The sequence below is a fragment of the Saccostrea cucullata genome, unplaced genomic scaffold (genome assembly GCF_032062105.1).
Source record: "Saccostrea cucullata isolate Sc308-1 unplaced genomic scaffold, CSIRO_AGI_Scuc_v1 ctg6611, whole genome shotgun sequence".
In the NCBI taxonomy this organism is placed as follows: domain Eukaryota; kingdom Metazoa; phylum Mollusca; class Bivalvia; order Ostreida; family Ostreidae; genus Saccostrea; species Saccostrea cuccullata.
This window is the reverse complement of record NW_026941430.1, coordinates 56,235-71,090: the sequence shown is the minus strand read 5'-3', so window position 1 is coordinate 71,090 and position 14,856 is coordinate 56,235. Positions and strand designations below refer to the sequence as shown.

Genomic DNA, 14,856 nt, shown 5'->3' with positions numbered 1-14,856 from the left:
AAGTTACATGTAGCTTTTCTGATCAAAATGTGTTCATTGTCTGTCGTTGGCGTCGTCGTCTTTGTTGTTGGTGATGTCGTTGTCATTGAAAATTTTTCACAATTTCATCTTATTCTCCAAAAGAACTGGGCCAATTTCAACCAAACTTGGAACAAAATGTCCTTGGATAAAGAGGATTCATTTAATTTAAATGAAGGGCCATATCCTACTCTATGGGGAGATAATGAGGAAATAGCCAAAAATAAATGAATTATTGAAAAATCTTCTTCTCAAGAACCAATTGGCTAGAAAAGGTGAAACTCATATGGAATTATTTTCAGATAAATTGTTTAATCATGACCTCCAGGGGTAGGGTGGGGGCAAAATGGACGATCAAAGTTTTACATAGTATATTGGAAAGTTTTTTAAAAAATATTTCTTCTCAAGAAAAGCAAAGCTATGATTGGTCATATTTATTTGAAAGCATCCTCAGGTTGTGTTGATTCATGTTTCTTCAAATCATGACCCCTGGGCGTAGGGTGGGGCCACAATTGACCATCAAAGTTTAACATTGAAGTATATAGGAAATATCTTCATAAACCTTCTTCTCAACAACAGCAAAGATCTGATTGGTCTTATTTATATGGCAGCATCATCAGGAAGTGTAGATTCAAATTAATCAAATCATGACCCCTGGGTGTACGGTGGGCCACAGTTAAAGTTTTACTTAAGTATATATACGTGTACATTTAAGAAATAATTCTCTCAAGAACAGCAAAGCCATATGTCATTTATATGTGGAAGAAGTAGGATGGGGCCACAATGAAAGTTCAAATTTGTGGGCAAAAAGTCACAGTTAGTCCTAAAAATTAAAGCATCATTGGTAGGAAGTACTTAAACATTTAAGCTTTTTAATGCTAAACTAATTTTTGCTTTTTTTTCCTAGCCACAGTGCTCAGATGGGTATTGTAGCCCATAGGCCTCTTATTAATGGGTAGGAATAGTTCTTCAACACTCAGATGCTTATTTTACAGAAATATGGTTTTTTTTTGTTGTTCTTGTTTCTCAATCGTTCTTCTCAAGAACTTTTACTCATAAAGCGACACCTATTCTTGCCGGTGGAGGACTACAAATTTATAACTCATCCTCGCTATTCATTGAGCAATGCAGGAACTTTATCGTGCTTTCACCCACTACGACAAGAGACCTCGGTTTGTAAGGTTTCGTTCGAATGACCGGTCTCTGCATCTCGCAGTGGATACGAACCGGCTGCGAATATAGAAACTGATTTTTTCCTGCGTATCTGGAGCAGAAGTATTAGAGTTTCTGCTCGAGAGTCGCGAAGTAAGAAAATATATTCTTACTTAGCGGGTTCTAATCCAACTGTAGGACATGGAGACCAGTTACTGAGTTCTTCGGAGAGACCGTATAAACAGAGGTCCCCTGTCGCATTAGTTGATGGCACGAAAAAGACCCCTCACTGCTCAATTGCCGTAAGTGCTGAGAATAGAACAAAATTTGTTGTTCTCCATCGACAAGTGGTGGTGTTTCTATATGAGTGAACAATTCTCGAGAGGGATGTTAAGCAATATCCAATCAATCATATAAACACTGCACCAGGTAGGCGACCTGTTGTGTTAGTGGATTCAGTATTAAACCAGTAAACCGTTTAATGCGACCGTTTTAGAATTGCATCCAAGAAAAGCAGAACTCTTTATATGCATTCACTGCAGAAAAGACAACGTAAAAAATATTCTGATTTGATTACGTTTATATCCTGACTTGAAATCAAATGAAACGGTTCTATATAGGCATATTTTTGTTTCAATTGAATTATTCATTACCTGGAACTAAAATTGTTAATGTGAAAAATAACGAAAAAGCAGGTAATGTTTGAAAAGCATTCGTTCACAAACAATGTATAGCATACGCATAAGATAGTATAGCAACTCTGTGTACCGACTAGGAAGTGTAATTCAAAAAATCTTTTCTTGCAGAGCAAATACTACATGTAGTAATATATGTAGTTATGGTTAATACTTGAAATATATGAACTTGAGGAAAAGAATTCAAACTCAAAAGTCAATTCCAACAGTATACAATTTAACTTGCATTTACATTTTACAAGTTATGTTGGATAATTTACAATAAACAAATTGTGATAGAACAATCGATAAATTATGAAATTATGATTTACAATTTACAAATTAAGGTTTCAATGTGTACATTTTATGAATTACAGAGTTGGAATTTTGAAACTATTGGCTTTCCATAAGCATCTGCCGACAGATAACATCCGCCTTGTGGTCCTTGTAACAGTCGGGGAATGATGGATAAGGAAATCCTTTTTTCTCTATCGAAAGAAAATTCAAAATTGTTTGAAAAAGAAAGGATGATTTTCATTTCCAGTGTCAGCATTCTTATATGATTGATTGTGTGTTGTTTTTCATCCCATTCGAAAATTGCACTCATATAGAGACATTATACCACAGACCGGTGACTTCAAATTGTTACCCTTACTTGGCAGTGGAGTCCTTTGAGCAGTGAAGGATCGTTATCGTGCCAAGGTCTGCTGTTACATGGGACCTCGGTTTTTAAGGTGAAACTGAATCATATGGAGATATCGATGTCTCATCCGAAGGACCCGTAATTTTCACTTCAAAGTGCCGATCACTTGACAAAGGAACATTTGCTTTCAATTTTTTATCGACTTAGGTCATGATCAGTCGCTGTCGAGATTCGAACTCACAACCCCACAACCCCCCCCCCCCCCCCCCATCACGAAGCGAGAAATCTACCAACTGAACTGCAATGAACGGTCTTCTATAAGATAAAACCCACCATGCTTAAATTATTTTTGAGATAAAAGGAAATGCGAAAGAATCCTATTAACCTTACTAAATGCTAATTTAAAAGATTTAAAGAAGCTCAAAAAAAAAAAAAAATTAAAAAATCATGGCATATTATAAATTCTGAACCAAAATATCTTTTGAATAGTTACAAATATAGCGGCAATCCAGGAAGATTTATTTTTGCATGACTGTATACAATGAAAGAGGATTAATGAATGTTTTTAAATCACAAGGAAAAATTTTTATTTTCATATCTCTGTTGGAATATGTTAAATTTTAAGTGAGTATTCATTTTTTCTTATATTTATCTAAGTCAAATTTAATAATACCTTTTTCCTTATTTCACTTATTTCAGATATATTAGAAAATGCAATGTGGAATGGAAGAAATGCAATACTGGCATCAACGAGCCAGGGACGAAGCATTTGAACGTATGTCATTTTTTTGAACTGACACTTTAATGAGGCATTTTAGGAAATAACTATAGAAATAACTATATGTGATCTAAAATGCCTATTTTATAAAGCTATGGTCTGTATCAGATAAGGATTTTCCCCCATAAGAAAATCATTCAAAAACATCTTTAAAACGTCTTTAACAATGTTCCCAAAATACAAATTAACGAATTTGGACACTCCTAACAAAACATACTACTGTAAACTTTAGTTTACTATAGATAACTATTGTACCAAATGAAACATATGGTGATGATGAACAGTATTCAAGATAAAAAGTCCATAAACCAATACAAAATAGGCGCAGAGCAAACACAGATCTCCAAAACATCGGAGGTGGGATCAGTTGCCATAGAGGAGAGAGCACTTTGGAACTTGGATTAAGTATAGGAAAATCTTTCAAACTTTGATTAACTATAGTGAAAATTTTCGAACTTTGATTTACTAAAGTGAAAACTTTGAAAATTTTATTTACTATAGAGAAAACTTTGAAACTTTGATTTAATATGTTTGAAACTGTGGACCTTTAATTTACTGAAGTTTACGGTATAAACTATAGTCAACAATAGTTTACTATAGAATTTCTTGTTAGGGTCATAAGAAAATGTGTCTTAATATTCGGACGAACACAGATACATTTCTTGACAGATATATTTTTCTTCATTAAACGATTCTCATTCTATTTTTACCTAAGACCTTGTCTTTTTCATGAATGTGTATCTACTGATGCTCAATCAACAATTATATGACACCAAAATTGGATTGTTTTAATGTTGATTTCAATTTTCATTAAAACAAATTCTTCACGAAGAAAAACAATGTTAACTGGTATTTCAGAATACAATTCAATAATTATTATTGTGAAATATTTTACATTTAAGAACATTGAAGATGTACTGTCTTCCATCTCGTGGTTATTATATAATTCTTATTTGAAGAATATTTGTGGATTTCTCGATTGTTATTTGTATCTTGATTGCTAGTTCCAAACTTACAAGAAGAACAAGAGTCTGAGTGTTATCTTTTCTGTTGTTTTCTACTCCTTTGCAGTAAGCTAAAGTTAACATGAATATAATCGTTATAGAAACATAGAAAAAAGGGTGTAATCTTAGCAACATATATCAGACAGACTTAGTAGAATTATATAAGATTAATTTGCATATTTAAAACTTTATTTCTTTAAATAAAATATTAAGATTTTCTATCGTTAAATTTAATTTTTAAGTTTTAAAGAGACAACACCTTCAAGGAAAGGGAATGCGTACTGTCTTTCTACTTGATTCATCAGAGAGCATGGCCGGAGAGGGGTTTAGGCAGATGAAAAGAAGTTTCTTGGACATTATAAATGGTTTATACTTTTTAAAATCCTATTTGTGTTTCTCATATCTCGATATTACCTTTACTGCGTTTAACAATGGTCACCAATCGTTGATTTTTTCCCTTTTATATAAAACAGAAATCGCTGATCACAGGGAGGAAGATGAAAACGTGGCAGTGTTGTGTTTTGGTCAAGAAGTCAAGTTTCTCCACTATCTATCGAACGACTATGAATCTATTAGGAAGTGTATAGGTAAGAGTAATAAATATTATTTAAATTTAAATTAGTTCTCTCTGCATATGAATAATAAAATGATTATAACTATAGGAGAGGAATAGATTTTTAATGTCCATATAATTTTTCTTTTTCAGATAGAATTGAATGCAGGGGAAGTTCTCCTATGGAAGCCGCATTTCTTCTGTCTACATCATGTTTTCTAAATATAAGTGAGATAATATATAAACTGTACATCTATTCTATATATCGATCGATTGACTGGGGGGAGGGGGGGGGGGTTTCTTTTGTCATTTTTCAAATCTTTTTGCTTTACATTGCATTTTGATTAATGTAGAGGAATAATCGTGTAATAAAAAAAAATTTAATTTTAAGGATTGTCATAATTATTGAAATTAAATCCCCGCATAGTGTCAAGTTACGGACCGGAGTCCGCATATAGCTCTTTCTCCTACCCGTAGCTGCTTGATCACAAAAAGTGTCGTAATCTTGAACATTTACGCATCTCTATTGTGACGTAATATTCAGTCAATGACAAGTTTTGCTTCCATCGCAATTGAAATCAACAATTTACATCAGCAGTATTCCGTACCCTGTGACTGGGTATTGAAAAGTCGCACCAAAGTTCATCATCCGACTATGTTTTACTCGCATTGGTAAATATTTTAATGAGCTACGAAATATTCTCTTCTCATGCAACAATGGCCAGAATGGGAGAGGATCGTACATTTTTGCCGTGGTTTGCGACGATGATGTAGTAATACTAATAAGGTTAATTTCCTTAAAACTATACAAGAAGACAATCAAAGGAGAAACACTTGACTTTTTAAAATAAAAATAAAGTAAGCACTTTATTTTAGGATTTTATGTTGTAGGCAGCCTTTTACATGTAAAAGATATTGTTCCGACAGCAAGGACCATCTTGATAACGGATGGTCGACCGACAGACCCTATAAACATAAACAAACCCGAACCCGCACTTGTCTCCGAAAACCCATTTAGTATGGTAAGTATTCTTAAAAAACAGTCTTTAATTTCTCTATATACTTAAGGAAGTTGGATTCTGATATTTGAATTTTTGCAAATATAATCTTAGTTTCTGCATACATATATAGCCTTACTAAAAATCAAAACCACAAAAGGTATCAATATGCTTCTTTTGGCGCTACAGTACATATATATTATGACCTTTTTGCAGTGAAATCTGTGCCTTAAATAAAAATCACATATTTAACGTTCTCCTTGGATTTTTTTTTATCCAAATTAGTCATGGAATAAAATAAACTATAGTCAACTTAAAAAAGATACTTTATAATTGTAACTCAGAAAAAGTGTCAAATTGCTTTGCATAATCAAATTTTTTACCTTTCTTCACTCACAAAATGTGATTTTTCTTGCATTGAAAATTTGACAATAAGAAAATTATTTTAAGAATTGAACCAGATTGATACAAATTATCTTATATATTCAGAAAAGAAAAACAATAGTGGGGGTCTATGATGTAAATTTTTATATATTACTAAAACGTGTCAATTTTATGCTAAAATTGGCTCAACTTTTTCTTGGACTTTCAGAATATATTTATTGTATTTGTAACAAATAATGGAAAAAATTCCTAAGAAATAATAAAACAGATATTTCCGAATGAGCATTAAACATTTCCCTGCAAAGAAAAACAGTTCTGTGCCCGACCAGCATGGAAATAAAGGAATCTAAACTAATTTTGAACAGCACTGTATATAATTTAAGAGAAAAATTGATCATTTTCTTCAAAAAATAGACATTCCGTCACAAAATAAGTTCCTAGCTTTACCCTATTTGAATTGAATGAAATTGCGGTATTTTCATTGGAAATACATATAGTTTAATTTGCATTGTAGATTCCAGATTTATTGTTAGAACTTAAAAATGATGAAGAATTTTAGAACGCAATGTTTTTTATATCGATTAGTTTAATATTAGAGTAAACTGTTTGTATTTAACTAGATGTTTACATAACATTGTTTGTTACATGTAGTTTATAACAAGATTACGAGCAACTGTAACGACATCTGCAATGCTGGGTCCTGTTTTGTTTATTCCTGTAGGATCTGATCCAAATAAGGTACATCCAAACATGATTTCAAATTAGCGTTTCCTCTTACAATGGGAGTCTCAATCTTTATTGCATTTAATGTACTAATAATTTACTGTTAAATCAGTCGTGCTTTTAAGTAACAAACTCTGATTTCACCCTATAAGAAAAAAGTTAAACTGGATATTTTATTGAAAGCATGAAACTGTTGGACCCTTAAAACAAAAACGATGGAATTGACTCCCATGAAAACTTGAAATTTCACATTTAAAATTACTAATTTCAAATTAAATTTTTTACAGAATTTATTGGAATTTATCAGCAACGAAGCAAAAGGAGTGACAGTAGTTCATCATCGTGCTGTGCAACAAGTTGGCCGATTTTCCAAAAATATGGTGAGAATATAAATGAAAAAATATCCAGCGGTCTTATTAGAAATTTGATTTGATATTTATCACAATAAAAATAACACTTGGTTCAATTTTACAGAGCATAACTTCACAACTGTTAAGATACAAGTCTCCAAAGGAAATAACTGCTGCTGATATCAAATCTGCTGTATTTCAACACTCATCCTATGTAACTGACAGAGATATTGTATGGGAATTTTTTTCTTATAATACTTTCTTTATTATATTTGTTTTTATTTACAATGTTTACAAGTTTGAGGAATGTCCGTAGAGTTCGCACACAATCTCTTATTCAAAGTGTTGACACTGTGAAAAAAACCGGGTTTATAACATAATTCAAACTTTACTTTTTATTATCAATTTTCAAGAAAATGCAATTCATATTGAAAAATATAAATAACAAGCTTTAAAAAGTTTAATTATTTGCACACGGAGCATATAGCCACAGTGTATAAAGAAAACATTAGATGTAACAAATGTTTTTAGGAAATAATGTCATATTTTCTCAATGTAATACTTTCTTTTGTGTCGTTAAACTTTTTGTATGAAACAAGTCTTCGTACTGACCAGTTTTATGACACATAAGAAATTTCATATGATCTACAAGGGGTGATCAAAAAGTTCGCGCACTATCTCTATATCTAATAAACCACAATTCAGATTAGAATGAAAATCGGTACATAGCCATACACAAGGTCTATAAATAGCATATGCTGAATAAAGTTTTGCTCCTTGTTTGTGACGTCACAATGTGAAAATAACGTCACTGTGTAGGTCACTTGTGACGAAAAATGGTTGTCTCAGTCAAACTGGTTCAACAAACGACTGTACAATTTATCATATATCTTAGAAATCCCTCTGCAGTATCATATAATAATTTGTACACAGTTTATTGAGATAAATGAGTTCCTATAAATTCAATTAATGATTGGATTGATCGTTTTAGTGAAGGAAGCAGATGGTTAAAAATGATACTTGTCGTCTTGCCCAGTGAAAGCAAGTTTGAAAAGATATATATTTTTAATTAAGCAATTTGCTATCAAAGACCTCAAATTAACACTTTGAAAAATAGTTGAAAATTTGAACAATAATATAATAATGAAATACCAAAGATATCGTTCACTTTAGATTTTAAACATATTAGATATGATAAAAAGGAGGCATCCAATCTCTATCCACCTTGAATAAAGGTCTCTCCCGAGACAGAAGATTTGTGTTTTAATGGTCGCCATGCTTATTTTTGAAAGGATCTTCTTATCCACCCATTCTGTTGCCAAGATATGACCATTTCTGACAAATGAACTGTTTTTGTCATAAAAATTAACTCACATGGAAAGAAATATAAAACTCAGAAAATCTTTCAACTTTTGTGACAGAACGCTACGGAGGGGGTCACGTGACCGCCAAAATCACGTGATTCACGCATGCGCAGAACGGTGGCATTAAAATTGGGGAGGATTAATTTAAAGTGTAATCAACATTGATACCAAATATTGTTTCTTTTATGGAAGTTATTCAATTAGTTCGCGAACTTTTTGATCACCCCTCGTATTTTAAATAGGCGAACTTATGATTAGTACTCAGTATCTCATAATTTAACTTTTAGCGCGATTTCTTATGCAGGAAAAAAAAAATAAAAACTAGAAATTCAATGTGGAACCGTCTTTTTGCGTCATGTAACGTACGATACCTCTGTTTCATGACTATAAATATCATAAGTGATCTGAGTTTTTGCTTAACAATTCAAAAAAGAATAAATTGCTAAAAAAAAAAAAAATTATGGAAAAAAGTAGTTTTGTCATTGACGTTTTTATTTGTAAGATAAGCACCTGTCCAAGAAATTTACGGACAGACCCTAATATGATATTATACGATGACAATATACAAGAAAACACATCATATTTAAATGTAGTCCTAAAGCACATAATAAGAACTCATGATTGTAACAAACTCATATCCCTTTTATTCCCAGGAAGATATTTTGGAAACATTAGGAAATCAGAATGTGTCAAGTTCAAAAACTATGTCTGATATTGTCACTGACATGAATAACATTGATGAAATGTTTACGGAGCGATATTCAGATATGCCTTCTATTGGTACCCGAGTCAAACGAGGACCCGACTGGAAATGGGGAAACCAAGATAGCATGGGCCCTGGAACCGTTGTAGGACATTCAACAGGTGACTCCTGAATCAAAACAGACGAACACGAAAGCTTGAAGTTTTAACCATTAAAATAAAGTAGATTTTGTAAAAATAATGTAAACGTTCATATCAGCAACCGATCCTTTGCTTATTTGCTCGAGAGTTTTCATTCATACAGAGACGCCATACGGAAACGCCAATTATTAGCATTGATAAATATGATAAAGATTGAAAACCATGTTTGTTAATGTTTTGTATAGTCGGTTGGTTGTTCGTTGAGTGGGACAGTGGAAGGACATGTAACTACAGATACGGGAACGATGGACAGATAGCGAAATATGACTTAATTGAATGCGATGAACCAAGAATTCTTTTGTATCATCAACAAATTGCTACTGGTTGTTTAGTTTCAAGTGGTATTTACATGCAGTACAAGAATTAAACATCGATTCTACCTAAACGTCTCAAATTTTTCAACAAATCAAAGTGCATATACGCTGTGTGTCACAGAAAAAGTAACGTTTAAAAATATTTAATGTGTTCATATTACATTAAATTTAAGGACTGTTCAACACCTAGCTAATCGGTTTGTTTCATCTATTCCCGAAAACTCAACATCTTATTTATTTACTTCAAACCCAGTCTTAGTTTCAATAATAATATTTTTGAAACAATAGTTATTGATTTTTTACAACAAGGACCAGACTGGAAATGGGATGACCAGGATGGGGGAGAGGAAAACATTGGAACAGTTTACAGAGTACAACAGGAAGTTATTTATGTAAGACAACAAACTATCATATTTTTTAAAAAATACTTACATATACACATATTCTGATTCATTTATTAATGTGGTTTATCTGCGGCGTATGTGCTAAAATTATAGCATTTGATTTTAAGGTGAAATGGCCCCATGGTGTGAGGAGCAATTATAGATTTGGATATCAAAATAAATTTGATGTTAGAATACGGTATATATAATTTTAATTTTATTACACACAGTTCTCTTTTGATATGTATAATTTGGTTAACTTAAAATGCATTAAATTTATTTTTAGTGACCCATTAAATCCTTCAGTTATAGAGAGACTATGTTTTCAGCGTAGTACAGAATTTAAGAATTCTATTCCTTGCGAACAAAATCAAAATGAATCAAGTCAAGCCTCCATGTCTAATACGATAGAAGGTAACATTATATTAACCGTTTTTATCCCATGTTCACCCCTTTATTCCGTGGATATGTCTCATTCCATATTTTTTGGTATCCATCAGTTGTGACGTAACAATGGGTTTTGCGTTAGCGTGATTAAGTAAAATAAAGTTGAGTTAAGGATTGTTTTCAAGTTTTGTGTGAGTTATTGGTGTGTGAATTAGACAGACTTGTCATTTAGGCATATTTCATGAAGCGCTTGATCTAGCGCTTCGTGAAAAATATGCCTAGGTGCAAGTCTGTGTGATTCACACGCCAATAATTCACACTAAACTTAAAATGTTACATTCTTTATATTTACATTTTCCATGTCTTGAAGCATTAAAAATTATACTCAATATTTGAATTTCTCGCTGCCCTATTTCGTTGCATTTTTCTAACATCTATATAGAGAATAATACATACCCTTTTCCATATCACATTCTGTATCAGCCCGAGACACCAATATCAGCCAGAGGGCCGAAGGCCCGAGGGCTGATATTGGTCGAGGGCTGATACAGGATGTGATGTGGAAAAGGGTATGTATTAATATGTTTATTACATACTTAGTAATAAAATACAGCATGCATTAAGTTGAGAAGAAAATAAGTAAATAACCATGCATGGACTTCTTTCATACATATACATGGTCTATTGTATCATACGATTTGGGTTTGTTTCTACTTCTATTTCATTGCACTCGATCCGTAATTTGAAAATGATCTATTACATGTATTTGTAAATTAAGATTAACCTTATTTTCAAAAAGTTGAAATTAAGAGAATATGAACCCATCAAAAATTGTGTATGATCACAAATACTGTTTTTGTGGTTTAATTTACTAAGGGTGTGATAGTGACGTCACAATAGCCGTATCAGCCCTGCAGGGCTGTTATGGATTTGCAGGGCTGATATAGGTTATCAGCCCCGCAAATCCATATCAGCCCTGCAGGGCTGATACGGCTATTGTGACGTCAGCCATATCGCATATGCAAAAAACCTGTATTTATTACTAAGTATGTAATAAATAGCCTTATTTTGACGTCACGTTAGCGCACGTTTCTCCGTGTATATTTCTACGCGTGAGTATACACGAAAATGGTATTCAAATCAATTTCACTGTTGGCTTACTAGAAAAACACAACAAATGTAAATATATTCCTTAATAAAAACAATTTAAAACATGGACTGTGAAGAATTAAACATGGGATAAAAAGAATCTCCCATGATTTTTGGTTGGATATGATTTTCATCCAACTCGTCGTGTTTTCGCCAAGGCTCGCGGATAAAAAAAAAACATACACAATTGTTGGATAAAATTCATATTCAACTACAAATCATAGGAGATTCTAAATATATGTATTGGTTAAGTTATAATTCAGAAGCATCAACGGATATGAATTAATGAAAATTCTTAAAAATTGCTTCCTAAGTTGTTTTGGGGGGTTGATATTGTACGGTCATTTGTTTTGATTATCATGCAGGTCATGAGACAGCTATCCCAGAAAACGTTAGAAGACAATGGCAGTGGAGAGACCCAGTAGGAAGATGGAACAATTACAGTGATGAAATAAATGAGAAAATAGAGGCGTGTTACAGAAGGAATAGAGATTCAACAGTTGTCATTCAATTTAAAGGTCATATGTAAGTTCTATATTTTAATATCAATATGCAAGTCAAGAAATAAAATAAATTTGAATAATTTAAAACCATAAAAAAAAGTATATGTGAAACTGAAATAAGTGTGCACTTTAAAAACTTCATTATATATCATGCATCATGTATCATACATATTGTACTTGTACAAATAGAAATTGAGAATTCGATTATTGGTAGCGCTTGGTCATCCTGACTGTCATCTTGATATTTTTTCTCGGATACTGCTATATAATATTTTAATGTTTTGCAAGTAAATATACTTAAGCAATGCCATTCATGGTTTCAATAATTTAGATGAAGTTACACAAGTAAACATAGCGTCAAATGATATATTAATTAAGTACCTAGTGTTTGTTGAAGAAAAATACATGTCACAATATTTGAGGTATTGTATTTGGGGAAAAAAATCTGTGGTAAATAACGTTTTACATTCAGAATCATGAGGTTCATGTATTTTGCTAGGTTTAATACTTGTATTAAGAAAAAAGTATTTGTAACAGTATAAATATTAAATATTCTTGTACAGGAAATTGTGATCTTCCTATATTAGATATGAGTTAAACATTTTGAATGCACAAAAATGTTGATGATCAACTATAGCCATTTTATATTTCCATATTTAAGCGTGTGCGAATCTCGTTAAAAATATCCCGAAAGGCATTCGCCGTGCGGCACACGTCAATTTTATATGTACATGATTGTATACGTTGGTACTGTACGTCGTTTAAATGTATTTTAGTGCTGTATTTGTATTTTTAAATTAAAATATTGATATTCCTTTTTTTAGACACAGAATCATCCTACAACAAAGAAAACATGTTGATACCATCACTAAATTAACTACAGATATCAGGGTGTGCACGGGAAATTAGAGCTGGAAATATACTGTGTTCATTTCTGAGGAAATACACATTTTAAGGCTGTCCTCATATGACTCTAAATGATGTTTTATTTTCAGCAGTGAAGAATAAAATAAATGTAGGAGTATTGAACATCAACATATCTGAATATATGAATACCTAAAAAACTCAAAAGAACTTTTAGAAAATAAAAAAAACCATAATGCTAATCAGATGTTGTTACATGAACCTAAAAACTACAGAGACCTTGTAGGAAATTTGTAAAAATAGATTTAACCAAAAACAATAGGATAAAAGAATTTGAATTTTAACACCTTATACAACCGTTCTTCATGATAAATTCAAGTCTGCAAATTATTTTGTAAAATCATTCTTGTACTTACAAGATTTCATTATTTTCACAACCTTCTACGGATTTATCGGATCATGACAAGGAGCAATGACAGGTCGACAAAGACACATACTCTTCCATTTCATGATCATTTGATGCTGATTTTAAAAAACACACAAATTAGTTTTTGTTTTAAGAATTGTGCCTTCAAAGTGTACCATACATGAAAAAAATGAAAGTGTTAACATAGAGAAGATGTATAGATGTTGTGCCTAATTCATTCTTTGTATTGAAGACGTCTTAAAGACTTTAATTGTTATCCAATATAAAATGAAGAAGGCCAAAGTTTCACGATTCTGTGATTTTATCTGCCCTTGTTCACCCCTACTAATGTGTTTGGAACCTTTTATTTTTCGGTGTTCTGCTAATTATAAAACCCGATGAGTTCAGAGTAGCTCTGGCAGTGGCCCTGGCGAAGTTAGCAATTTTGGAGAGAAAAGGGTACATGTATTCACGGAAATGTCATAGGAATATGGCACGTAGACATGGTAAATTAGAAAAGTTATGCTTGCGTACAGTTTTCACACCCTATAATATCATTCTGTAAAATGAACTTCAATCGTCTTTCTTGACATTAAAGTAATTTAAATTTATAAGATTCTCTATGATACAATATTCTGCTGTTATGAATTATAATTTCTTTTTGGACAAATATTTGCATGGGAACCGGGACTATATTTTTGGCGTCAGATTAGCAAATGAGGCACCAATGACAAATATGATGAATGGGAATTGCATTATGGGTTACTGTCAAATACTACAGGAATTTTATGCTTGATAAATTCTTCATTGTAACTAAAACGGTGAATACAATTGTCAGGTGGATTCCTTGGCCAACACACGTGATCACGAGTATAGTTATATAAAACATGTTTTGTCCATTTAAATGCATAATACGAGAAAACTGCTTTACGTTTTCCTTACCCTTTGTAATGCTGGTGTTTTGAACCTGACACTAACTACGATAAGATTTAATTAAACGTATTTTTCTCTAATTTCAACAAACTAAAAACGCCCGTGATAATTTTTCATAGTTTTTAATGTTTGCATTTTAATTGTTCATAAGAACATTTTTTTTATTTTGCACTCCATTGACATATTATAGATTGAAATGAATTTCGTGTGCGATATTAACATGTAAACATGTATTTGGCGTAAGACGTATTCAGTGGGAACAATTGGTCAGTTGCTTGTGGTAAGACCCTCTATGCGCATTAATAGCAATAGCCATATAAGACAAACAAAGGTTTGTCAGTGTAGATGATATTTCACATCTTTTTACCAGCGT

The 14,856-nt window shown here is 32.2% G+C and overlaps 1 protein-coding gene across 1 annotated transcript; it reads left to right on the top strand.

The window, feature by feature from the left end:
* The first annotated feature begins 3,185 nt into the window (after positions 1-3,185).
* LOC134257805 (uncharacterized) lies at positions 3,186-13,551 on the top strand. The gene is made up of 15 exons (XM_062740405.1): positions 3,186-3,262; positions 4,512-4,634; positions 4,743-4,856; positions 4,976-5,050; positions 5,714-5,844; positions 6,856-6,942; positions 7,215-7,307; positions 7,402-7,509; positions 9,295-9,505; positions 9,730-9,885; positions 10,168-10,250; positions 10,370-10,440; positions 10,528-10,655; positions 12,143-12,302; positions 13,105-13,551. Exons 1-15 carry the CDS (start codon positions 3,199-3,201, stop codon positions 13,187-13,189), a joined length of 1,689 nt encoding a protein of 562 aa, XP_062596389.1. The 5' UTR covers positions 3,186-3,198; the 3' UTR covers positions 13,190-13,551.
* The last annotated feature ends 1,305 nt before the right edge of the window (positions 13,552-14,856 follow it).